We start from the raw sequence: 25,589 nt of genomic DNA on the forward strand, positions 1-25,589 counted from the left end.
GCAATAATCAATTTGTGGATGTGAACTGCGGTTCCACGACGTTATTGCACTATTTTGTGAACAGAATTGAATATTGTTGGCCTCTAGTTCTTATTCTTCCAGATAATTTAACACAATTTGATCCCAGTTTCACGAAATTGTGAGAAAATATTTGTTTTTCTGAAAAATTAGCAGGAAATGTCACCGGAAGAAAATATTCTGGAAAATTCCTGAAAGATCAGTGTTTAATCTAGTCATTCATCGCGGCTCTATTTGCCGGAGCAATTGACGTGGTTCGAGATCTCCTTAGATTAGTAAACAATTCCACTACATTCACGTTCCAAAAATTCTACTTGAATTATGGTTCAGACTATTTATCAATCCATTGATCGATTTGTGATTGCAACAATGATGTTGCGAATGTTTGCCTCAATTTTTAAATTAAAGATCCTTAAAATTCACACCGAGTTTTTGAACTTGTAAATTTCCACTGAAAATTATCAACAAATCGATCGATAAATTGAGAATCCGACATTTCTCTGTCCCCATGTCACGTTTTTATGAACCCAATTGCATATTTTTGGCCTCAAATTTTCATTTTCCTGAATAAATCAACAGAACTTGTCTGCATTTTCGAGAAATAATGGGGAACAAAGTATTTTCCTGAAGAAATTAGCAGTGATATTCAATCATTAATCGCCAAAAAATTGAATCTGCACTGGGAAGAAAAAAATACGATTGCTAAGGAATCATTTTCTTGGGAGAAAATTTATTTTTTAGGATTCCTCGAGGCTTGTCATTCCCAGGTAGACCATGTCGATCTCCAAATATTACAATTATGTTAAATTATTAACAAACATTAAATGAACACTCTTCATTATGTTTCTATTTTTTTCAAATTTGAGATTTCCTTACGTAAAATAATAATAATAAAGAATACAAAATAATTTTAAATAAATAATTCTAAATGCTAATAATTGTCAGTGGAGTTCATTGATAATTCGAATTCTCCCAAGCGGATAATCCCTTGGAAAAAGTAATGATTTTTCTCAGTGTGCAAAATACCTGATAAATTTATATTCAATCTATTTATATTCATTCGTTGGTGCATTCGCCCCAACACTTGACACTGTTCGATCCCCTTTCATTAGTTAACAATTCCAACGGACATTTTTTAATCACTTCATATGTTATTCCCACCGGCGCTTCTCTTCACCACCGACGCCTTCGTGCGCCTGCATACGCGATAGCCACGGCGAATACTCAAGGGTAAAGAGATACATCGATGGATACTAAAGCGGTGGGTTAAGGTCTCTCGCGGATCGTAAACCCATATACGCACTTGACCGATTATTTCGCACATCTAGGAGTTGACAAACAATGCTCCACGGAACTGTGATATATTTCCAATTTTTCATTTGCGCAATGAGATAGTGGATACGCTGCTGGCGTTCATAAAAGGTCTTTCGGAATTTCGTAAATTGAATGATCTGTTACATCGGAGGGTTTATATAATGACGAGAGGAAATATTAAGACCCGTGTGAAATTAGAAATATTGTGGATAATAATGTGAAGCAAATGCGCAGTTACTTCTTACAAAAATAGAAACAATATCGATTATCACCTCAGAGTTATCATTTTTTATGCTCTGCTGAAATAGATTTATGGGTACTGCACAACAATTTTTGTAAACACATTCTGCAGGAAAGTGGCTCAACTCAATAAAGGCAAGTTAAAGTTTTAAATGGTTTAATTCAATGTTTTCAAGGTTTTCGGTAATTCGGGAGAAATTGTTGAGAAACGTTTTTTTAGGATTTATTTAATTTAAGTAAATTATGCAATTCCCCATAAAAAGCGTCTCCTCGTATCAAAACATTTGATGAAAAAAAAACTTTATTAAAATTCTATAAGAATTGTACGAGATTGAAAAATTTAAATCTCTAAATTAAAGATTTAAAAATTAAATTTTAACCTTCGAAATCCGAATTACGAAATCTAAAAAGAAGTTCTACTTTTCAAACACACTTTTCCAAATGATCCGGACACATTAGTCTCAGCAGTTTTGTTCGACATACGAAATCGATTAATCTTATCTGAATCAACTAGAACGAAATAGCGATATTTTGCGTCTAATGTCCTCCAAGTACATCAGAAATTTCCATCCACCTAATTCCCCTCGAAAACACATCGATCACGACTTGTGCACACGTATCGTCCCGCGAATATTGAGCCAAGTCATATAAAGTATTTGCCACTCGTATAAATCATTACGCAATATCGATCCGTGTCCTTTGTAAAAATCCAAACGACATGAAAAAAAAATGGGGAAAAAAGCGACGCAGAGTGCGTTGTACCGGTCCCAACGCTGAAGAAGCAACCATGGCCTACTTGGGGGCCCCGAGGAATCGCGGCAAAATCACTGTTTCCCCTTACCCACAGTCATCACACTCATCGATTCACCCATTATATCATCGAACCGTTAAATAATTCAGACTGAGCACTCCGAAATTCCCATCACCAATTCAACGATTCAATTCCCACAAATGAATCGAACTGTTTATCCTTATTTTTCCGTCTCGATGATGACTCGTTGCGTTAATATTTATACGTCACATATTAAATATTTAACGACCACCCGAAAAACTCAGCGCGAAGACAATATTCACCTTGAAATAACGTAACCTTGGGGATTAATAAGCCCAGGGAATTTCCAAAATTGAAGTTAAATTTTGTTTCTTATTGCACACGCGTCCTTCGAATTAAATTCCTATGGAAATTCAATAAACTACAGGTGATTATTTTAGGTCTTCCTATTGTTGCTCTTGAATTATCAATGTCCTCTGACCAAGTGATAAATTTTAAGTAAATTTGAGTCAATTGTTAATATTACTCGCCAATTTTTTCATTATTAAATTAATCATCAAATAAATATTCAAATTGCGAATTATTTTATCAATCAATAATTGAGTTCGGAAGATTGACGATTATTTGGCTAATCCCAAAATCCCTTTTAGGAGATTGAGAAATATTTATTCAATAGTCAATTAATAATTCCATATGGTCAATTCTTTAATTCATCGTCAATTGAGAATTTAAATTATCAATTGTTTATCAATTAATTTTAAAATTTCAATGTCCATCAGTCAATTCTTAATTTATTCAAGTGACATCGGTTGATTTTACAAATAAAATCACCCGATTTCAATCAAAATTTGGATTTAATATTCAAGATTTGTGTAAATTAACAAAAAATGTTGATTTGAATAGAAATCGATAAAACAAGGGGGATTTCAATTCAAACTAGTTCGACTAAAATGGGGGCAGCACGGGCCAGAAATCGGAAGTGAACGAGAGGAAAACCCGCGCCTGCGCGATACGGACAGAGCCATTGCCCTGTGTCTCTCGATTGGTATCTCATTTTCGATTGCCGAAAACAGGGAGCAATAAATTGCTAAAATGTCGGCGTGGAGACAAGCTGGATTAAAGTACGTAATTATTTATTGACTCATCATGTTTGATTGTGAAAGAAGAATTAATTATTTTATCAGAGTAATTGTGGTTTGAAAAATTATGTAACCTATGATTATTTACCATTGTTTCAATCAATTTTAAAGGGCTATATTCAGTTTTTGATGGTTTTGGGGGTCTTTTGTGTTTAGTTACATCAATTACTCGCAAATTGCTGCGAAACTCGTTCGCCAGGCACTCAAGGCTGAGTTTCGGGCTGCTGCTGCCAAGCGAGAGGAGTCTAGTGTTAAGTTCACTTCATGGAAGGATGGAAAGCCTATCAGTAAGTTGGATAATGTATTTTGATGGTTAATTGGGGAAATTCAGGGGGGAAGTGATAAAAGGTGACGAACTAGAAGATATAAATTCGACAATTCTTGTTGAATATTGAACAAAACAAAAATGTTACTTTCAACTCTCACTTCATACAAAGTCGAGACAATTGAACGCTTAAACAATTGACAAAAATGTTGAATTAAAATCTTATCATTTCTCTAGAAATTGAAAAATGTAACACAATAGAAGAAGTTAATTCGTCAATTCTTAGTGATAACTTGAATATAAAGTTGTAAAACGTAAAAAGTCGATTCAGTAAATTTTAATTCTCTTTAAATATTGATTCATCTCGATGATGAGGAATTCTGAGAGGGAAAGTTAAGGAACATCTCTTGCTGAATATTTTCATCAGCAAAAAAAGGTTTCCATTTTATTTGAAATTTTTTATTGTGTTTTACAATAAAGTTGTAAAACACAACAGAACAAGTCCATTTTCTAATTCTTGTTGAATACCAAATTATCTCGATAATGAGTGATTCTAGTCTAGGGAAAACATTACAAGATATTTCTTGACATTTCCTCCCAAAATCCCTATTTTCAGATAAACCGACAATTAACAAAAATGTTAAATTCAATTTCCCTCATTTTGCCGGTAGATATTACGTTTATAAATGGTAAAAACCCTCGATAAGCTGAAAATTATAGAAGAAACATAGAGTTACTCCTCTCATTTTATTGGACCACCAGCCTTACAAAATGATTCAAATAATTTTCTTAAATAATTTTAATGTATTATCCTCACTACTCTAATTATTTACAGCTGAGAGATCTTAACGATATCGATCGATGATTGTAAGTCAAAGAGTCCCAGATTTGCACTCTGAAACGTAATCCCATCCCTACAACTCCGATAATAATCCTAACTCCCCAGTCTTGAGAGTGTTCAACTAATAATAACCACCAAATAACTCTAATAACGATTTTCATCAGAGTGAAGTTCGAAAATTAACAAAACGTTTAAGAATGTGTGATTATCATATCTGTACCAAAGTAAATATTTTCTTACGCGAAATGATCGTATGTTTCAGAGGCCACATAATCTAACACCACCCACAGATCGTAGAATTACTCTCCATCAAGAACACCATGAAAATTCAATCTTTAAATCGTCATCTCACGACAGGACAATGGGCTTTGCAGTGAACTGTAATGATAAGAAATATCTTTGAAGTCATGTAAAAATAATTGTTATCAATAAAGTGAATTAGCAAAAGTCAAACTCACTTATGAATTCTGAAACAAGATCATTATCACTGTCTCCCCTCATTGTCCCAGTGATTTCCTCGTTCTCAACCATTGGAAGAAATAGTTGTACGAATTCCAGGCTGTATGGAGGGGCTATTGCCTCGAGTACTTCAGTAACAAAATATCTGCAAGTGACAAACGACAAAGAAAAATAAGAAAATTAAAGAATGCCATAAATTTTTTCGTGAATATTTTTAGAGTGATTGTATCGAAAAATATCAAAGGATATTCCTGGGGAGGAGTAGCTCATCTTCAATAAAAAATATCAGACCTCTCCATAAGTTCCCCGACATTCCTCTTTAAAGAAAATATTTCCTAGAATGAAGCTTGAGACGTACCTGATCAAAGAAATATCAGTGTCTCCCCTCTGCCAGCACTGTTTAATATAACAAACAACCGGAACAACGCATCCTCGACTCAGCAGATTAACCATCCTATCAATCAACATCTTCTTCATCTCCAGCTGGACGAGGATCTCCAGCTCATCCTGTTTGCTCTCAAAAAGTTGCACCAGTAACTGCAGAACTTTGGGATGCAGCAAATTGTGACAAGCAACGACTTCGTCCAGCAGTGCCAGATGAATAGGGCAATGTTCAGTGCTGAGTTTGAAGTACGAGGGTTCAGTGACAGTGCACTCAACCCACCTGATGATCCCCACAGACACCACTGGGAACCGAATGGACTGGTAAAGTGTATTAAGTTCAGCCACCAACTCAGTGGATCCCTTATTGACATTGCAGATGTTGTGGACCTTCTCGATGGCTTGAATAGTCGTCTTCAATTCGTCTTTATTCACTTTCCTAGTGTTTCCCTTTCTGGGGAGGGTTTCACAGACACTCGCAGCATAAGCCAGGAGATAAATATACTTGGACTTGTGCTCGGGGTTGAGTTTAACCCCGGACTTGAAGAGAGAATCCACGAGGAGCTCCAGGAACTGGGGATTTCTCACTAGTTCTATTGGTGGTGGCTCTGTCGAGGAATAATGTCTGAAGAGGACAGTGATGTCAGCTGGATTCAGGGTATTTCTCGACAACATTGATGCCAGGGCCAGGCAGGCAGCTGGGCTGCTAGCAGCTCCATTCAGAGCCATTGTGATTGGTGTTACGTCGTGTCTGTTCTGCTGGGCACATTTTGTTATCTCTTGGGAGAGTCTCTTCATCATGAATCCACCTCTCGTCTCCTGCGCCAGTATTTGCAGTAACACCTGACTGTACACGTAAGTGTGCTGTCCATGGCACACCATCTTCGCGCATTCCTTTATACTCGTCTGCCAGTCCTCAGTGTTCTGGAGAAATCCAGCGATTGCAGTCTTCAGTACTCGAGAGAAAACCTCGATTTGCTGGGCTGCTGTCGAAATGCTGGTGATCTCACCCTGGAATCCAGCGTCTGAGATTAGTTTTATGGTGAAGTTCAGCATGAGGCAGTCTGGGTACTCCTCGGCCAGGCGGTAGATCAGGGAACGCCAGGTTGGGTGCTGAATCATCTCGGTCAGCCAGGCTGGGGTTTCTCCCTCCTCCGTGAAGATCTTGTCGGCTTTCTTCGGGTCGAACGTCTTCAGGATCATGTCTTTCAGGTTGTTCTCCACCATTGCTTGGACATCTGTCACTTTGACGCCTGCCAGGATCAGCCATTCTGCGAGGAGGTTCGCCATCTGGGCGCAGGCTGTGTAGTTCTTCGAGAGGAGCTCGATTACCGTCTCTGGGTTGCCGCCTGCTTGGAAATATCTGGGGAGAAAACGCTTGTTTTGGAAAATACGCAAAATAAAATCTTTTTTCGATGGATTGGGTCATTTGCAGGGATATCCAAGTACTTCGGCTGTTTTTTCAGTGAAATGGTTTTCTAGTTTTGACCCTAAATTTCCAAACATTTTAGAATGATTTTATTATTTAAACTTTGCAGGTCTGAATTTGAATCGCGATATTGAACCGTTAGAAAAAATTAGAAAGTTTACTTTTAGAGGAAGATTGATGGAATAATTGAAAAATTACAATTTCAAAAAATTACGCGCAGTTTCTCTAAATAATTTATAAACAGTCAATTTTCCAACATGAAAATCATTCGCTCCGAATCGTAACAAATTTATTAATGTTCAGAATTTTACTGGAAATTGCTTTCATGACTATAAAAAATGAGATTTGCGAAAGTTTAAACAATTTAAATTATTTATTTATAAACAACAAATTTTTTTAAAAATAATAACTCCGTGCAAAATATAATTTAAATCAAATACTCCAGAAATTAAATGATTTGTCAGTACCAGAACATATGCAAATTTCATATAAATGAGTCGTTAAAAATTTCAGGATTATTTACTTGACATTCTAAGAGTAACTTTGACAATGTCAACCACGAAGAGCACAACTGTGATTAAGGAATTTCTATTCAAAAGCCCGAAAACAATGAGAGGCCCAAAAAAAATTATTTTGATTCAGAAGGGTCCATATGCTTGAATAGAATTAATGTTTTCATGGGTCTCTAATTTACATTCTCTACCTTTTGAGCTGAGTGAAGATCCCCGGCTCCATGATGTAGTCCGGTGTTTTGAACTTCTCCAGACACTGATTGAGCACTTCCTGGGGATTGTCCAGAGGATCGTCACCCCCTGGATCGTCCCCACGCCCCATATCATCGCCCCAGCCCCCCCTCTCCTCATCATACTCCGGCTCCATCTCACCCCTATCAATTTCCTACCAATAAATGTTTATAAACAACAACAACTCGTGGTAAAAACTCTAGATCCAAGACATCCAAGCACAAGTGGCTTCAACAGTTGTAAACATAACCCCACAGACTCGTCTTCTTGCCTCTCTCACTCCCCAAAAACCGTCCAACAGTCCGAATTCCGATGGAGCTCCCTTCCCCAGCGTTAAATTATTCCCCTACAAACTGTCCTATCGATGAATATTCACAAAACAACACAACTGCTCGTGATTAGGGCACTAGGTCCACATCCAGGCACAAGTGGCTTCAACAGTTGTAAACATAACCCCACAACCTCGTCTTCTAGCCTCACCACTCCATAAAAACCGCCCAAACAGTCCGAATTCCGATGGAACTCCCCTCCGAAGCGTTAAACACTTCACCACATCAACTCCCCCATAAAAATATCACCTTGAAACCATCGAATGTCCTCGAGTGAAGTTGAAGCCGCCCATGAAGCGCGATTTTTATGAACAATCCTCAGAGATGTCTCTACAATCCCCACAACACTTCCAGGTAGATACGCCAGAATTCTACTGAATCCACCCCCCGAATATCGCCACCATCTTCTCCATTCTTTATCCGAACATGACCCGAACACTTCCGTACATTACCGAATGACGTTTTCGCAAAATAAATTCCGCCGTCGAACATCAAAACTTGTACAGTTGGATTGAGCTTGTCATGTGTTCGGCGGGCTAGAACGATTGACAAGTTGATCCTCGGTAAAAATTAATTTTACGGCCCCCTCCAGTCTCCGCGAAACTGAGGAAAACACCGCGGTTCGTGCCCGTCACACACGCACGCAACCGGAGTGAGAGGATCCTGTTTTTAATTTCTTGAGTAAATACAGTCACGACGAAGTGGCTCGGGTGTTCGGCGGGAGACGCCGAAGTGGCTCGCTAAAACGTGCCTCGTCCGTTAGTTCGTTCTCCCTCTTCGTTGAGTTCACAACGTCTTTGTAGCCAGGGAATTCAGTATTTTCGCTGGTTTATTACATTCACGCGATTAAAACACTGGATAAATGCCCAAAAAAATCGAAATAACCTTCGGCTGCTTTTCGTTCGATTAATCGATTTTGCAAAAATTCTGAGTGCTCTGGAATTTTTGGAGTTCAGGGAAGATTTTTCTGGTGTATTGGTTCCTATTGGTGAGTGTCCTTTCAGAATTTGCTGGTTTATTACATTTGCGCAATTAAATCCCTGGGTAAATGCCCAAAAATCAAAATAACTTTTGGCTGCTTTTCCGTTGATTAATCGCTTTTGCGAAAATTCGGGGGGTTCTGGATTTTTTGGACTCCAGAGAAGATTTTTCACGTGTGTTGGCTCCTATTGGTGAGTGTCCTTTCAGTATTTGCTGGTTTATTACATTCGCGCGATTAAATCCCTGGATAAACGCCCCAAAAACGAAATAACTTTCGGCTGCGTTTCCTTTTATTAATCGGCTTTGCAAAAATTCTCAGTACTCTGGAAGATTTTTTAGGTGTATTTGCTCCATTTGGTTAGTGTCAATTCAGTATTTGGGGTGTTGTTTTTTTTTAAATTGTTTTTTGCAGATTAATTAATTGAGATTTTTGTTTATCTGTGACTTTATTCAGATTTGTGTTGCGTAATGGTTGAGATTAATCAGTGGCTCGTCCTCGAGAACACCCCCAAATATCCACCAATCGCGGATACTCGAGACTCGATTATTATTTCATTCATTAATCATCATTGCTGTTTTATCGTTCATTCTTGTGATAAGTGACTGTGAAAGCATATTTTAGTTACTGAGGAAAGAAAGCCCCAGTGAACGTATTTCTACTACGTTTCACGTGGATTATTAGGTCATATGCAACAGGTGTTACTGCGCTCAATCCCCTGGTTCACTTGTTGATTGGATTTATGAATTAAGATGGAAGATTCCCTTTAAAAAATGTGGACAACGTCTCCACAATTTTTAGATAATTGTCAATCATCGAATCAGACGATTAATTTGACTGGAGACAAAATTCAACACTTTCTTCAAACATCCACTTGTTGAGAATAAATTATGGAGATGCTTGGAACAATCGATGGTTTATAAATCATGTATGGAGGGAAGATCTTAGACAGTTGCATTTTTTTTTATTTCATAAATCTTTCGTATCTTTAAATTTTATTTTATTGTTGCAACTGACATTCAACTATGAATATTGAATAAAATAAAAAATTTATCTTCAACAACAAAATTGAGAGAAAAACTGAACATATTTTTTCTACGTGACACAACAATTTTTTTATTGATTCCTGCTGCTAGTCTTCTCACAATGTAGCAGTTTATTTTCTTACTCAAAAGACTCATTGACTTTAACCCAGGCATTGTTACTTTTTCCTATAAAGTCTTTACTCTCCGAGAAAATTTTTTCCACACGAGCTCCTGGTGTTGATGAGATTGAATGACTGAGGATAATTGTTGTGAACGTTTACTTCTTCAACTGTGCGGTAATAAACAGCGGAATAAAATACAGGGGCTCTAGGTGATAAATCAGTAATTTTTACGAATGACTGATATACGTATTTTCATCTGTTTATCGATAAATAATCGCGTATATTTCTCCTTCTCCTTTCCTTTTCGTTTGTTTGCGGTACAGGATTATAAAATTTCGTTGATGCGAGGTTGATTTCCCAAGTGCTTACAATCAATCTCTCATGAATATTCAACAGCTCTTTCACCACAAATTTCCATAAATCGATTTCAACCGTAAAAAGTCAAATGATTTTGAAAATAGATTCTAAGGTATCAGCGATCAGCTGGCGTGCATGAGTCTACGTTTGACACGTCGTGACCATACGTCGACCAAAACGGTATACTCCAATGTTTATTGACCTTGCGCCAATTATCCCCGAGTTCTTTATTCACTTCTATTATACTTCAACAACTAAAATAAACTTTTTTTTGTACCGGAGTCCTTGAAAAAAAGGTCGAAGTATTCTGAATCTTTTTTTTTCTTAGCATTTATTGCCGGGGGTTTATATAGCATTCCACATCCTGTGACGTCACAGGATATTGTTGGATGGGATTTTGGAATAAGTCGGAAACTAAGATAATTCACGGTATTAGTTTACAAAAAAAAATACTGAAGGCAGTGCTTTAGTAATTATGCGACAGTGCAAATACGACACTCAAATGGGTTACATCACTTTGAAACAATGAAAAAAACACTAAAATCAACCTGAGGAGTATTCTGCAAGCCAAATTAAGTTGTAGATATTTCAGTAACAGCTAGGATTAACAAACTACTTATGATAATTAAACATGCAGTCGATTAAATTTGTGATAGATTGAAAATTCTGAAAAATAGTTGCTTGAATTTTACAAATTTCTGATCATTTTAATTATCATCTGGACCTGGAAATGGCAATTTCATTGAATACTCCCGAAATTGAGTGATTTTTCAGTAAAAGAATATATGGAAATTTCATATTAATGAGTCGTTAAAAATTTCAGGATTATTTACTTGAAATTCCCAGAGTAATAATATTGCGGAAATTTTATTCACAAGCCCGAAAAAAATGCGAGGCCCAAAAAAATGTTTTTGATTCAGAAAAATTTAGTGAAGGCAGTGTAAGATTTAATAATTTTGTGATAAGATAAATAACTCAATGGATGGGTTACATCACTTTACAACAATGAAAAAAAAACACTAAAATGAACATGAGGGATATTCTGTAATTGTTTTCCTTCGTATTGAAGTTGTCAAAGCCCCAGGGAAATAAATCCTTGACCCCCAGCCCCGTGCAAGTCTGTGAATATTCATGCCACCATTGTCTGACATTTTTAATTAGAGTAAAGGTAGAGGAAAAATAGCTGCCGATGAGACTGCAGTCGTTAAATTTTGAAAAGTCCGACATCCGTTGTTTTTTATTTATTTCGTATCAATCGCGACAATTATCACGAGATTTACGCATGTTTTGACTGCACGGATTCTGTGTATCGTCGAAATGATGACTTTGCCATTACAGTACTCATTACGTATGAGAAGCTGGCCTTGAAAATGACCTGAATGAATTTTTCGTCATCTCTTTTGGAGCTCATTTCGATTTAATTAGAGTCATGATTAATTTCTTTCATGTATCTGTGACAGCAAATTTAATTATTACTGTCATTTTATCACATGTTTTAAAGCTTATTTGGCACTAAGGACGATTGATCTTGATTATTGACTGAATTCTTGCATGAATTCATCTGGGAAATGTGTAGAACTCCATCGAAGAATGTTTATTAAGTGAAGAATGAGATCACCATTTCTCTGACGACAAATTTCCCTATTCACCCATTCTACATAACCAATAGATAGCTAATTATGGAGAAATATTGCTCAGATATTTTACAATCATTGATTAAAAATCAGATTTTTTCGAAATCCGCTATTTCGGTCCTGACGTCACAAAGTGGCATAAGTACTGTTGGATAGCGCTCGATTGGTCGAATGTGAGGAGAGAGGGGAGTCGCCGTCATCCATTGGATAAGTCGCACGGGAAGATTGGGTTAGGTTGGCTCGAGCCGCTCTGTGATTGGTCCGACGTTCCACCCTTGTGACGTCATTAGCGATTTCAAAGCGCTTGAAATCTTCAACCTTCGACAATCAATTATTAATTAACGAACAATATTTCTAACGTTTGTAAATGAAAAATCCATCATTTAGGGACAAAACTTGAGGTTAAAGTATTTTTATAAAATCGTGCAATATGATAAGTTTCCTGTTTTCATTTTCTCCCTTCAGCTAAAACTATAAGGTAGCGCATAATAGTAGTGGCAACTTGTCAAATGTAAATGTGAGTGAAGGCCAACTGCTGCGTTGGGATTTTTAATATGATGACTGGCTTTGAAACCATCAGAATCGCATACTTCATCGGTACAAAGTCCAATTTAGCCCACGTGGTTGTCGCTAATATGTCGAGAATTTGCCGGATTAATTTAATCGCACTTCGATCACGACTAGATGTGACCAAAAATCCGTGAAACAGAGATTATCAATGAGTAACCGATAGACAATGAGAAACATTATTCATCCCAATGCGAGTCAATGAATTATATTTCTCTGTCAATTCGCATGTCGCAAACACTTGTAGCGATAGGTAAACTATGACGGAATAGTTGATAAACAAAGTCGGACTTTGATCGGCGGGATTGAAGGAAAAAAAGGAAAAATAACTATCTTCTTTGCAAGTTTTGTTCCCTTGTTTTTTCGATTAATATCTTGTTGATAAGATCGCTGCGGCAGGGGGCCGGTTGGGGAGGGGGTGGGAGGGGAAGAGGGTCGAGCCTCCCGCGATGAGGGATTTTGAAACAAAATACACATCGAAAGCAACCCATAAATTGTGAGTACCTAACAGCTGTGTTGCTTCGTACTCGGGTCCAAAGTCCAACCGGTCGACTACTCGTGTCCATGACGCCTTCACACATTAAATATATGTTGTATGTATTTATATCTCACACATGTAGGTACAGTTACTATATTCTTCATCAGCTTTCTCCAAGATTTCAGCGACGAATCGAAAATCTGTTGAGGTTTTCGGCTTGTTTTTGCGGCTGTTCATGATTTTTTCGTTCCTGTCTGGGTTTTTTTTAATTGCTGCATAATTAGAGCTGTTTGAATTACTAATTAATATATTCATAAATAATCAGCATTTCAGTGTCACAGAATGAGAAGTGAGATAATATTTCATTTTTTTTATTTTGAAAAATAGTACATTTCATTTTCTATCAAGTGAATGTGAGTTGTGGAATGGAATTGAAATTGTTTTCACTCAGATGAACATTCTTCGAGTTTTAATGGGTGGTGTGAAATATAAAAAGAAAGAATAAGCATTCAATTGAATGTTTATTGAAATAGTGGATGATTGAAAAAGGGATATGATGGGAAATTCAAGTTGAAAGTCCAATAATTCGAAATAATATTATCGAGTAAATGATATTTTCTCTTCCTCGTTATTTTTCCGAGTTGCGAAAATACTTCGACCTCATATTACACATGCAACAGCACAAAAACAATTATGGGTTTAAATAAGGTCAACTGGTCCCGGGCTGTGTGCAACATGCTTCAATCTACAACTTGGTTACTTCATCCCCGTTTTATTTTTTCAATGTCTGAGTTGATAAGTCCTGGGATTGTTGGAGTAAATCACTCCTTCAATGGTTTTACTTAATTTTTTTCGCAGAGTAATTAGGCAGCAGGCATGGCGGAGGCACACTCAGCCGTTGCTTTCAGCTTCTCCATAACTCACGAGGGCTGGGATGTGAATTTTGACCGTGAGGTTCTTCACCTCGTTTGGCAGTCCGGCTTGAGATCGTGGAAAAAACGTTTTTTCAGATTTCACGTAAGTTTACTGTTAGCAATATCTGCGGTATCGTGACGATTCAAGGGAGATCCAAGAATAGCTCGGATTGGACACAATTTTTTAAGAACGCGAGAGTCATTTGATCGTTCAAGTGGATAATCAATGCACGCACGAATGAATTTCATTGAAAAACTTAATGAATTCGATAGGTTTTTATACAGCTTTTTTCGTACGTGTGATATTGTGACGAGTAAACGGGGAATTCAGGGAAAGGGGTGGACTTTATTCATTTATTTATTTAATCAAAATATATGATGGTCCATATAACAGTTATTGCTATAGAATCATAAAGCAGAATTTAACGTGCGATTCCGTTACAATCCAAAAAATTAATGAATAAGAAATATTTGTTTTTAATAAAAAATTTAATAGAAAAGCTCATTCTGTTGGCATTTTGTTTAAGTTCTAGAAGAATTCCTGGAGATATTTTTTTTTAACAAGAAACAAATGAAAATACAGCCGAAAATGACAATCTTTTCACTTTTTTCCATCGAACATCAATGAGAAAATGAAACGATAAAGTTGCAGAATCTTCAACGGAATTGGCGCAAACAATCGACAAACTTATTCAATCGAGTTTTAACAGAATAGCGTTTTTATGAGGTTTCAATAGACATTCAGGAGAATTCATTGGAGAAAAAGCGGGGCCTGTTGAATTACTTGATACGTCAATCACTAGGAAAATCGTTTTTTCATTCACAGAATAATTTGCGGACTGGTGTATATCCAGCGTCCTTGGGCAGCCTGTGGTTGACAATAGCAGTGGTAACCGCTATTCATTTCGCAGGTTTTAAAGTGCCGTTCGACCTTGTTGGAAAGGTCGCACCATATCTCGAAGGGTAAATTGCAACTATCTTTTTACATTTGATACTCTTTAGGGATGGGAGAAAATAGGATGAGACAAATTTAAAATAGGGTTCTGCGATTTCTTGTGGGTGAATATGAACATGGAACGAAACGTGACTGAAACCGTATTTTTTACTTCGATAAATGCACTGCTAGAAAATTATTTGTAAAATTTTTAATAACGAAAAATTTACATTGAATATTCATGTTTTTATTGATACTCTTTAGGAATATGAGAAAATGGATTGAGATGAATTTAAAATAGTTTTTTGCGATTTTGTTTTGCTGGATATGAACATTGAATGAAACGTAACTGAATGCGTATTTATTTACTTCAATAAATGCACTGCTAAAAAATTACTCTTGAATTTTTTTAAAACGAAAAATTTACATTAAATGTTCACGTTTTCACTGACGAACCATGAGTTGACTTCAAATTTACAACATTCAGAATTTAAACTGCACAAAATTTCCAACAGTATAATGACAAATTTATGAATCCTAGGGAATTGAAAACGTGTGCATTAAGTCGTTGGACATCCTCAAGAATATTTCAAAAATCGATTCGTCTTATTCTGTTCCCTTTTCCCAATTCGATACTCGAATTTGACGAATCTAAAGAAAAACCATTACAGGTCATCGATACCAGTTCATCTGGGTGGATCAATAGTCGCGGGGTTTTTACTATGGATCACAGCGATCTACACCCTTCGATACACCCTGAAACTCCTGCTCATGTACAAGGGCTGGATGTACGAGTCGAGGGGGCCTGGGCAGAAGATCAGCCTGTCCACTCGTGCCTGGGTTATCGCTGTTAAGCTTCTGTCAGGATGGCAAAAACCAATGTTGTACAGTTTCCAAGGCTCACTGCCAAGATTACCATTGCCATCGGTAAAGGACACAATGCAAAGGGTAAATAAACATATTACACAATGGATTTAGTGATGCCCAGGTCATCCACACTTCGGTTTATCCCCAACAGCTATATTTTCATTCCACTCGGTAGTTGCATTGGACAGAAATTTATTCACTTTCTTATTCCAGACGATAAAGTTGTGGACTTCTTTCGCTCTTTCATGAATGCATTCATAAATCGTAAGGTGAATGATTCAGGAGATGGGGGGGACTTCGTAACACGTTACGATTTATTGGTGTCTGAGAATTTTAGTATTTTTAACGACTTTTTTGTTTTTAATGAAATTCTCCCCAACATTTGTATTTAAATATCAGAGTTTGGGGCACATTTTTAAGATTTGAAGACAGGAAAATTCAAAAAATAATTGAAAAATAGCAATTCATGAAGATTATGACTCTTTACGAATAATTCATGAACAATCATGTACCACCCCAAACAATATTTTCTAAAGATGCGTTTTGCATGTTCATTTTTGTTCACCTATACCCCACGGAAGTTGCGGTGCGGAAAAATTTATTCACGTTTTTATTGCAATTTAAAAAATATGAACTCGTATCACTCTTTCATGAATGTATTCATTAAAGTCATTGGAATGATTTACAAGTCTCCATGAATTAAATTCAATATTTAAAAAGTAAGAAGAAAAATACAGAGTAAATTTTCTGAAATTTATACCCAAAAATTTCTACAGAAAAATAAAAATCCCACTCCCAGAGTTCCACCAGAAATTCAAGAGAATTTCTTCATATTCAATTCTTTACGAATGAAATTCCAGTATTTGAGAAGTGCTAGACCACTTCTTGACGACGAAAACTACAGAAGAATGGAGAAACTCGCCAAAGAGTTTGAGGAGGGAATAGCTGTTAAACTCCAGCGTTATCTCATTCTAAAATCCTGGTGGTCAACGAATTACGTTTCTGATTGGTGGGAGGAGTACGTCTATCTCCGTGGAAGATCGCCAATAATGGTCAACTCAAATTTTTTCGGTATCGATGCTGTTATGGCAGAGCCTGTAAGAACTCAAGCATCAAGAGCTGCAAGTGTTATCTATGGTTGTCTTCAGTATCGCAGGTCCATCGAGAGGCAGGAGTTGGAGCCCATCATGCTCCAGGGAATTGTGCCCCTCTGCTCGTGGCAGTACGAGAGAGTGTTCAATACGACTAGGGTGCCCGGAATCGAAACAGACAGGATTGTTCATTACAACGATTCAAAGCACATCATCGTTTATCACAAGGGATGCTACTACAAGGTTCTCATTTATTACAAGAACAGGATTTTGAATCCTAGTGAGATTGAGCATCAGATACAGTATATCCTTGATCATAATGCGGAGCCACAGAAGGGGGAGGAGAAACTTGCGGCTCTCACTGCTATTGACAGAACGTCGTGGGCTCAAGCCAGGCAGACACATTTTGTCAAGGGAACCAATAAAATTTCACTGGATCTCATCGAAAAATCTGCCTTCTTCGTCACTCTCGATGATTATCCTTATGAATACGATCCGGTAAGTTTGGAATTTATTCATTTAATCGATTGTGTGGTTTTATTTACGGAATAATGGAAAATAGCGTACTGGGGTTGAGACTATTTTATTCTCAGTTCAAGGATATTTATTTTATTACGAACATTTCTTCTTGGTTTGAGAATTTCCGTATTTTTAAGAATTCACAATAAGTTGAGTTATTTTTCTTCGTTTTATCAATTTAATTCGCCGTTTTTAACCGTTGAGAAGCGTGTTTATTCATTTTAAAAAGTTGAGTAGTTTACATTTTGTGGGAAATTTAGAAGAAAATGAAAAATAATAATTTTTTAATGAAAATTAATAATTTATAAACAATGATTTTTTCTCCCCAAAAAGTCGTTCTTAGAAATCGTAGTAGACTTGCCCATATTCAGAGTTTGATTAAATGCATGTTCAAAAGTCGATTGAGTGCAAAAAACTGTCCGATACTTTATTATGTATTCGTAAGATGCGAATGTTGAAGAAAAATTGATTTTTTGCGCTGTTGACTCGATTGTCAACAGACGTAAGGATTAAAAATTTGCGTAAGGCATCTGCATACATTCAAATCATTTTATAATTTTTTTGCATTCAGAATATTCTCAGAAGTAAATCTCATGAAAAAGTAACTTCATAAAGCATAAATATTGAAAAAAAAGTTTCGCATTTGATTCGACAAATGTTCAAATGTTATTAATTGAAACTAGCCAATAGTAAAAATCGACTTGAACCGTTTTACTGCTTCGCCACTGACTCATTCTCTCCCCTTTTCCATCCAGGCACATCCTGAGAAATTAGATAAATACGGTCGAGACCTTCTCCACGGGAAAGGCTACGACAGATGGTTCGACAAGTCCTTTACCCTCTGCATCGGCAGCAATGGCAGAATAGGCTTCAACGCCGAGCACTCCTGGTAAGTAAGAATCCAATTCTCATCCTCACAACGTTCTAATAATGTCTTTCCAATTTTCACTCGACCCGAGACAACACCAATATTCCACCCATAAACACCCCCAAAATAAGAGAAACCAATCCCAAAGAGTACAATTAAAAAAACACTGTTACATTGAAATGCAACAAACAGGGCGGATGCAGCCGTGATGTCACACTTTTGGGAATTCATCCTGTATTGGGATGTTGCGCTGAACAATGTGTAAGAATGACGAAAAAAATCAGCAAAAAAATCAAGAAAAAACTCTTAATGTCTGCGATGGTCTATCTCTGCATAATCTGCTCAACTGCCATTTGTGTTTATCATAATTTATCATTTTCTTCGGCACCCTCTTCGTTGATGTTACGTTTATCTGCTTTTTTCTCTGCTTAATTATCTCTGTTGATTTATTTATTCAGGGCCGACGCACCGGTGATGGGAACAATGTGGGAAAACGCTATTTCCACTGATATAACGGATACTGGGTAATTTAAGCTTGTTGAAAATAACCTGTTATCACTCCATTGGAAATGACACTTAGTTTTTTGTTTTAGGATGATTTACTTGGTCCATAATCTCATGTACTGTGCAATGTCTCATTAATGCGTTTTTTTGCATTGCGCATCACTGTTTTATCTTGAACTATTGCTTCATGCCATCGCATGCTGTACATAATGAAATTGCGTTATCTGTGGAACAATAGGGGAGGGTGGGGCAAAATAGACACTTTTTACTTTCTCCCAACGGCTCATCGTAATGGAAAAAATTGTAGTTTGCACAGAGAAAATTTACTCCATTTGCATAAAAATTCAATGAGTTATTAAGGGGAGACAACACTGGAATTTCAAAATCACAGAGACCTTTAGTTATATTTATGCATATATTCTTCATATGTAAACCGAAATTAAAGTCAATTTATTGAGAATTGCATTGAAACAACAGCTTTAACAAACTCATTAAGACAATAGATGAAAGTGATTTCTAAATTTCGGTCTCCCCTGAAGATTAAAATAAATCTCAAGTTTCTATTTCGCCCCATCGGACCCAATTGGAGCATTTCGCTCATTATTATTCAATTTTTGAAGATATTCTGAGGACGGTCATACCATTGGACCTCTGGAGTTCAAACTGGTACCATCTCGTCTGCAGTGGGAGTTCAGCAGTGAGGGCATCGAAGTAGTAGAAGACGCAGTGCAAGTGAGTTTTTTCTCCACAATACATTGAATTTAATTAAAAAAGTCCATTCTTCTTAATTTATAAAAAATAATTTATGTATTTTTCACGTGTGATTTGTAAATTGACATTTATCATTTTCTAGGCAGCTAATAATTTATTGAACGACGTAGATCTGCGTATTTATCAACACGATCATTATGGCAAGGGCTTCATGAAGAAGTGCTCAATGTCACCGGATGCCTACATTCAAATGGCACTGCAGCTCGCTTATTACAGAGATGCAGGGAGATTCTCACTTACTTATGAGGCATCGATGACGAGATTGTACAGGGAGGGAAGGACTGAGACTGTTCGTCCCTGCACCATTGAGTCGGCTAATTGGGTGAAAGCCATGGAGGACAAGTCGAAGAGTGTTGAGGAGAGGTACAAGCTCCTCAGGCTTGCGACTGATCAGCATCAGCGTGGCTATCAGGACGCCATGATTGGGAAGGGAATCGACAGACATCTGTTCTGTCTTTATGTGGTGTCCAAATATCTGGAGGTCGACTCTCCATTCCTCAAGGAGGTTCTCAGTGAACCCTGGAAGCTGTCCACATCGCAGACCCCTCATGGGCAGACGTCCAAAATAGACTTGAAGAAACATCCCAATTGCTTGTCCGCTGGGGGAGGATTTGGCCCTGTTGCTGACGATGGATATGGAGTTTCTTATATCATTGCTGGAGAAAATCTCGTTTTCTTCCATATTTCTAGTAAAACTAGTTCACCTGAAACTGTGAGTATTTCACATGTTATTTTTTTTTTCATTTGTTCAGCCATTAAGAAGGGTTTTAAATTTTTTTTAAGAAGATTCATAAAATCATTGAAGAATAGCGTTTGTGAAGATTACGACACAGTTCATAAACGATTATAAAATAATAATTTTTTTAACCGTAAAAAATTTTTTCATACTCAGACTTTTATCAGAAATAGATTTAATGGAAGGAAAAGTTTTTCAGAAGTTCAAATAGGTTGTTTTGTTGAGGAATTTTTGCTTGAATGACGTGGGTGATCAATGAATGATGATGAGAATAAATTTAATTGTAAATCAACATAAAACATTGGAAAGGATATTTGAATATCCATTCCTTTAAATTCATAAAAGAAATCGCTCAATTATTCATTCAATTCAATTCCCACTTTTTTCGTCATGGACTTTCGTGTAATTACTGGGGAACATCTTGTTTTTTACAATATTTCTAGAAAAACTAGTTCACCTGAGAGTACACGTCTTTTCAATATCAGTTTGAGGACTTTTTTTAAATCATAATGAAGAATATCAATATTTTCATCTAAAATTATGAATTATACGAGAAGGTTCTCTTGATATCCGAAATTAAAGAAAAGAAAAGTCTGTTTACTCTTTACTCATCTCGAATTAATTGACAGTTTACCTAATTTTGCTTTCAGGATTCAGCAAGATTCGCAAGAGGAATAGAAAAAGCCCTCGCAGACATGAAAGACCTCATGGTGACCTACAAGAGTACCGAGCGCCAGAAAAATGGCTCCAAATGATCATGTTGAGCTAAAACTCGTATCAAGAATTGCCTTTAGTTCTCGAGCGTTTATTAGGCTCTCGGTACAATGTCAATGCGTCATTAGGCAACACAAAGAGTTGCAATAGTCAGTGGACCTGATAAATTTTCTTATCATCCATTGGCACTCAGATAGGTAATGTTGCAGTGACTGTATTCACACAAAAAGTGGGCTAACGATGGCAGCTCTTGCCGGACAATCAAGCCATTAGTTTCTCCTTTTGTTTTGTTTAGAAAAAAATTCTAAGATATCGAGAAATCAACTGAACTGTTGTGAGCAACCTATCAATGCAAAATATTTTAATTATTGTAATTGTATATGCGTATTTTATAAGTGAAAAGTGGAAAATTGGATTTTGATAATTTTTTGAGACTCATTTGAAAACTGTGAATGCAATTGGAATATGAAATTTCGTACTTCGAAGTCGTACTTTGGTGCTTATGAAATTTTTACAAATTAGCAGGGAAAATAATTGAGGTAAATTTGGAGAATTGGGTGTGAGTTTGATACAAACTTGTCTTCGATTTTCACTTTTACTTGTTATGATTTATTAAAATACTATTTTAGAGAGATAAATAATTGAATAATAATTTTTTACACATCTCTTGTCATGATAAGTCATTATCCAAGTCCTGAACTTTCTCTCCTTCTGCTCCTGAACCTCTCGTCATTATTAGCATTTTATCTCCGTGAGGTATTAGTTGGATTTCCCTTTGATTAAAAAATAAAAAATTTTACATTGAACTTTTTTTTTTACAAATTTGCAAGGAAAAATAATTGTAAGGGAATTTAATAGAACTGAGTGTGAGTTTGTTTTGAATAATTCTGAGGGAATTTAATGAAATTGAGTTGAGTTTATCGTCGATTTTCACTTTTGCTTATTATGATTTATTTGTAAAAAAATTAGAGGGATAAATAATTGACAAACAATTTTTACACTTCTCTTGTCATGATAAGTCATTACCCAAGTAGTCAACTATTCTCTCCTCTTACTCCTGGACCTCTCATCATTTTTGGAACTGCTATCTTTGTGGGAGGACGTCTCACACCGTTTCTCCTTCGATCTCTGTTTGTGCCTGTTGGATAGAATTGCATTTCGCAGTGTGGAACGTAGGAATCGTTTGTTGATGGTCTCCTTGGGTTTCACCCAGCCACTGGGGCCCATTATTTCAGCCCTTCGAGCTCCAACCTTCGCCTCTTCGATCAGAGCCTCAGCAGCTAGCCTAAAAACAATATTACTCCATTTTCTAGCTGTCTGTTGTTCACCTGAATGCACTAAATTCATCCTTCAATTAATTTTCCCCAGATTAATTAGTACCTGTTCAATGTCTCCTCATCCATATTCTCGAAAATAATATTGATTCCAAAAACTCCAAAGTCCAAAAATATGTTTATTTACGTTTTGCTCCGTTCTGACATGATCAAGAGCTTAAAAAATCCCTCGTCAGGTGGAGAAGAGGCAGTCGCCACATATTTCGGAGTTTCTCGAATCTGTCGGATGTTTTTCGTGTCCAACGCTGCCGTTACCGCGTGCTGATCGACTCTGAGACAATTTTTTACAATTAAAAAATTTTACAAAACCGTAAGTTGGCTATTTACAGCACAAAGTTTAAGAATTGTTAAAGTATCAGAAGTTAGTGTGAAAAGTTTAAGTTTTAGAATTGTCTTTGATGTTCAGAGGTTGAGTACAACGAACGTAGAGGCGAAAATGACGGCACTGAGCAAAGTCGGCGAGCCAAGACGCACCCAGGCTCATGGAAAAGCCTTTCAGGACAGGACAAAACCCAAAGACATTCGCAGCAGCAATATTCAGGCTGCCAAAGGTATTTGACATCCTGTGGGTGATTTTGAGGTGTTTGGGGGTGGAATCATTGCTCGTGTGCTGGAGCATAAAAGTTACCTTTTATGGGCATAACCCACACACCGGTCGAGTCACTCATGAGTCTCATAATCAAATTTTTTATGGGTCACACTAATTTTCGTTTTTTTTTTAATTCTGCAGCTGTTTGTGATGCTATTCGTACCAGTCTGGGCCCTCGTGGGATGGATAAAATGGTAAACACGCAATTCATTCCTGCAATTCCATTGTTTTAATCGATAATTTGCATTACGTATTTTTTTATCCATTTTCTCGTCGATATTTATTCAACAATTACGAACCAAAGGGGTATTTAATATCGGATTGTCTCCATAATTGGAGGAATTAGAGATGATGGAAATTTGTTTTGCAGATTCAAGCTGCAAATGGCGAAGTTACAATTACAAACGATGGTGCTACTATTCTACAGCAGATGAATGTCATCCACCCAGCGGCTAAAATGGTAAGTGAGCAAAACAGTATGGGAATATTCTTTGAATGAATTGACCACTCGTTTCATTTGAATTAAGTGCAGAATATTTCCTTTTGATTCACAAAACATATTGAAAATTGCACAAAATTATCACTGGTTAATAGTAATAATTTACATACTATCTATTTTCTACTCTAAAAATTATTAGAAATCGTGAAAATCTTGTTGATATTCAGAATTTCTCTAAAAGTCAATTTTATGTTAAAAAAAATAACATTTCCAAAAATTTGAACAACTCTCGTGATTTGTCCATAAGCAGGGGATATTTAAAATCTTCATGAATTCATGAATTCCTCAAATTTATCTTACACCATTCAATTGCCAAATTTAATGATTAAAAATTGCGATGAATAATGAAACAAAATAGAGAGTTAACAATTGAAAACCCCTTCAATGACCTAAACTTTAAATAAAAAACCAGTCTCCATCACTTATTAACAAGAAGTGAATGTTCAAAAGAGATTCATGAATTGTTCAACCGTTTCTCCTGCAATTCAACTAACAAAATGGATAGCTGAAGAATTCCCCCCTGAAGAAACGAAACAAAAAAATAATAATTGAAACCCCCTCAATAAAACGAAGCAATAAAGCCGATCCCCCAATCCCCTTCCAGTTGGTGGAGCTATCAAAAGCCCAGGACTCAGAAGCAGGTGACGGAACGACCAGCGTGGTAGTGGTAGCGGGTTCCCTCCTGGAGGGAGCTGAGATGCTCCTGCGAAAGGGAATCCACCCCACAGCGATAAGCGAGGCCTACCAGAAGGCAGCAGTGAAAGCGGTGGAGATCCTCAGCTGGTCAATGGCGATCCCAGTGGACCTGAACGACACTGAGTCCCTGGTAAAAGCAGCGGCCACATCCCTGAACTCCAAAGTGGTATTCCAGCAGTCCTCACTGCTGGCTCCCCTCGCTGTGGACGCAGTCCTGAAGATCATCGACCCTGGACGTGAAAAATCCACAGACCTGAGTGACATAAAGGTGATCAAGCAGCTGGGAGGCACAGTCGAGGACACAGAGCTGATCGAGGGTCTGGTGTTCACCCAGAAGTCCTGCAACGTAAACGGCCCCAAGAGGATCGAGAAAGCGAAGATCGGTCTCATCCAGTTCTGCATATCTCCCCCCAAAACCGACATGGATCACAATGTCGTCGTGTCGGACTACTCAGCGATGGATCGAGTACTCAAGGAAGAGCGTGCCTACATCCTGAACATCGTCAAGCAGATCAAGAAGTCTGGCTGCAATGTTCTCCTCGTCCAGAAGTCAATTCTGCGTGACGCCATCAGTGATCTTGCCATTCACTTCCTGGACAAGATCAAGGTCATGGTGATCAAGGATATTGAGCGTGAGGACATCTCCTTTGTCTGCAAGACCCTGGGGTGCAGGCCAATTGCCTCGCTGGATCACTTCACAGCTGAGAATCTGGTGTCTGCTGAGCACGTCGAGGAGGTGCAGACTGGAGCCTCGAAGTTCGTGAGGATCACTGGAATCCAGAATCCAGGACGAACGGTCACTGTACTCGTTCGTGGCAGCAATAAACTCGTCCTCGAGGAGGCTGAACGCTCTCTTCACGATGCACTCTGCGTCATTCGTTGTCTCGTGAAGGAGCAGGCGTTGATCGCTGGTGGCGGAGCTCCCGAGATTGAACTGGCACTGAAACTCTCGGCTTATGGCCAGACACTGGGGGGTGTTGATGCCTATTGCATCAAGGCATTTGCCAATGCCTTGGAGATCATTCCATCGACGTTGGCGGAGAATGCTGGGTTGAATCCTATTGCCACGGTTACGGAGCTGAGGAATAGACATGCCCAGGGGGAAATCACTGCTGGGATCAATGTCAGGAAGGGAACCATCACGAATATTCTGGAGGAGAATGTCATACAGCCACTGCTGGTGTCCACTAGCTGTATTACTTTAGCTTCGGAAACTGTGAGGAGTATACTCAAAATCGATGATATTGTCAATACAAATCAATAAGGGGTTTTTTTTACTATTGTTCATTCGAGTGACTTTTCATTGATCACATTGTGGAATTGTGAGGGGCTGTCGGGGCCTGTCGCTGGTGTCAACTGCTTTTCATACGATTAATAAAGTTATTCAACATTTATTCACCTGATTTTTTCATTATTTTAGAATTTGGGGGGATTTTAGGGATTAAATGAATGGGATAGTTG

General features: G+C 37.5%; 5 protein-coding genes across 9 annotated transcripts; 3 read left to right on the forward strand and 2 right to left on the reverse strand.

Annotated features, from left to right (window-relative positions):
- Positions 1–3,339: 3,339 nt before the first annotated feature.
- LOC107046693 (protein stunted) lies at positions 3,340–5,046 on the forward strand. Of its 2 annotated transcripts, XM_015269369.1 has the most exons (4): positions 3,340–3,465; positions 3,640–3,770; positions 4,584–4,615; positions 4,852–5,046. In XM_015269369.1, exons 1-3 carry the CDS (start codon positions 3,437–3,439, stop codon positions 4,595–4,597), a joined length of 174 nt encoding a protein of 57 aa, XP_015124855.1. In that variant the 5' UTR covers positions 3,340–3,436; the 3' UTR covers positions 4,598–4,615; positions 4,852–5,046. The 2 variants fall into 2 exon arrangements, with proteins under 2 accessions (XP_015124855.1, XP_015124856.1); XM_015269370.1 differs by lacking the exon at positions 4,584–4,615.
- Positions 4,477–8,251, reverse strand: LOC107046692 (negative elongation factor D). The gene is made up of 4 exons (XM_015269368.2): positions 7,562–8,251; positions 5,407–6,792; positions 5,048–5,193; positions 4,477–4,967 (listed from the first exon to the last, which is right to left on the reverse strand). Exons 1-4 carry the CDS (start codon positions 7,735–7,737, stop codon positions 4,933–4,935), a joined length of 1,743 nt encoding a protein of 580 aa, XP_015124854.1. The 5' UTR covers positions 7,738–8,251; the 3' UTR covers positions 4,477–4,932.
- A 177-nt stretch (positions 8,252–8,428) lies between these two features.
- Positions 8,429–21,675, forward strand: LOC107046683 (carnitine O-palmitoyltransferase 1, liver isoform). 2 transcript variants are annotated; one of them, XM_015269355.2, is made up of 10 exons: positions 8,429–8,918; positions 13,951–14,109; positions 14,833–14,969; positions 15,612–15,888; positions 16,668–17,396; positions 18,173–18,306; positions 18,478–18,546; positions 19,410–19,521; positions 19,643–20,272; positions 20,947–21,675. In XM_015269355.2, exons 2-10 carry the CDS (start codon positions 13,969–13,971, stop codon positions 21,049–21,051), a joined length of 2,334 nt encoding a protein of 777 aa, XP_015124841.1. In that variant the 5' UTR covers positions 8,429–8,918; positions 13,951–13,968; the 3' UTR covers positions 21,052–21,675. The 2 variants fall into 2 exon arrangements, with proteins under 2 accessions (XP_015124841.1, XP_015124842.1); XM_015269356.2 differs by lacking the exon at positions 18,478–18,546 and adding an exon at positions 18,744–18,809.
- Positions 21,597–22,449, reverse strand: LOC107046686 (protein POLR1D). The gene is made up of 3 exons (XM_015269362.2): positions 22,391–22,449; positions 22,037–22,295; positions 21,597–21,783 (listed from the first exon to the last, which is right to left on the reverse strand). Exons 1-2 carry the CDS (start codon positions 22,411–22,413, stop codon positions 22,049–22,051), a joined length of 270 nt encoding a protein of 89 aa, XP_015124848.1. The 5' UTR covers positions 22,414–22,449; the 3' UTR covers positions 21,597–21,783; positions 22,037–22,048.
- A 90-nt stretch (positions 22,450–22,539) lies between these two features.
- LOC107046685 (T-complex protein 1 subunit delta) lies at positions 22,540–25,526 on the forward strand. 3 transcript variants are annotated; one of them, XM_015269360.2, is made up of 5 exons: positions 22,540–22,654; positions 22,726–22,895; positions 23,075–23,127; positions 23,304–23,393; positions 24,037–25,526. In XM_015269360.2, the coding sequence occupies exons 2-5, from the start codon at positions 22,781–22,783 to the stop codon at positions 25,390–25,392; spliced, it is 1,614 nt and encodes a 537-aa protein (XP_015124846.1). In that variant the 5' UTR covers positions 22,540–22,654; positions 22,726–22,780; the 3' UTR covers positions 25,393–25,526. The 3 variants fall into 3 exon arrangements, with proteins under 3 accessions (XP_015124846.1, XP_015124847.1, XP_015124845.1); XM_015269361.2 differs by having other exon boundaries at positions 22,732–22,895; XM_015269359.2 differs by having other exon boundaries at positions 22,751–22,895.
- Positions 25,527–25,589: the final 63 nt, after the last annotated feature.

This window comes from Diachasma alloeum, unplaced genomic scaffold (genome assembly GCF_001412515.2).
Source record: "Diachasma alloeum isolate Michigan unplaced genomic scaffold, Dall2.0 Dall_scaffold_01728, whole genome shotgun sequence".
Classification (NCBI taxonomy): domain Eukaryota; kingdom Metazoa; phylum Arthropoda; class Insecta; order Hymenoptera; family Braconidae; genus Diachasma; species Diachasma alloeum.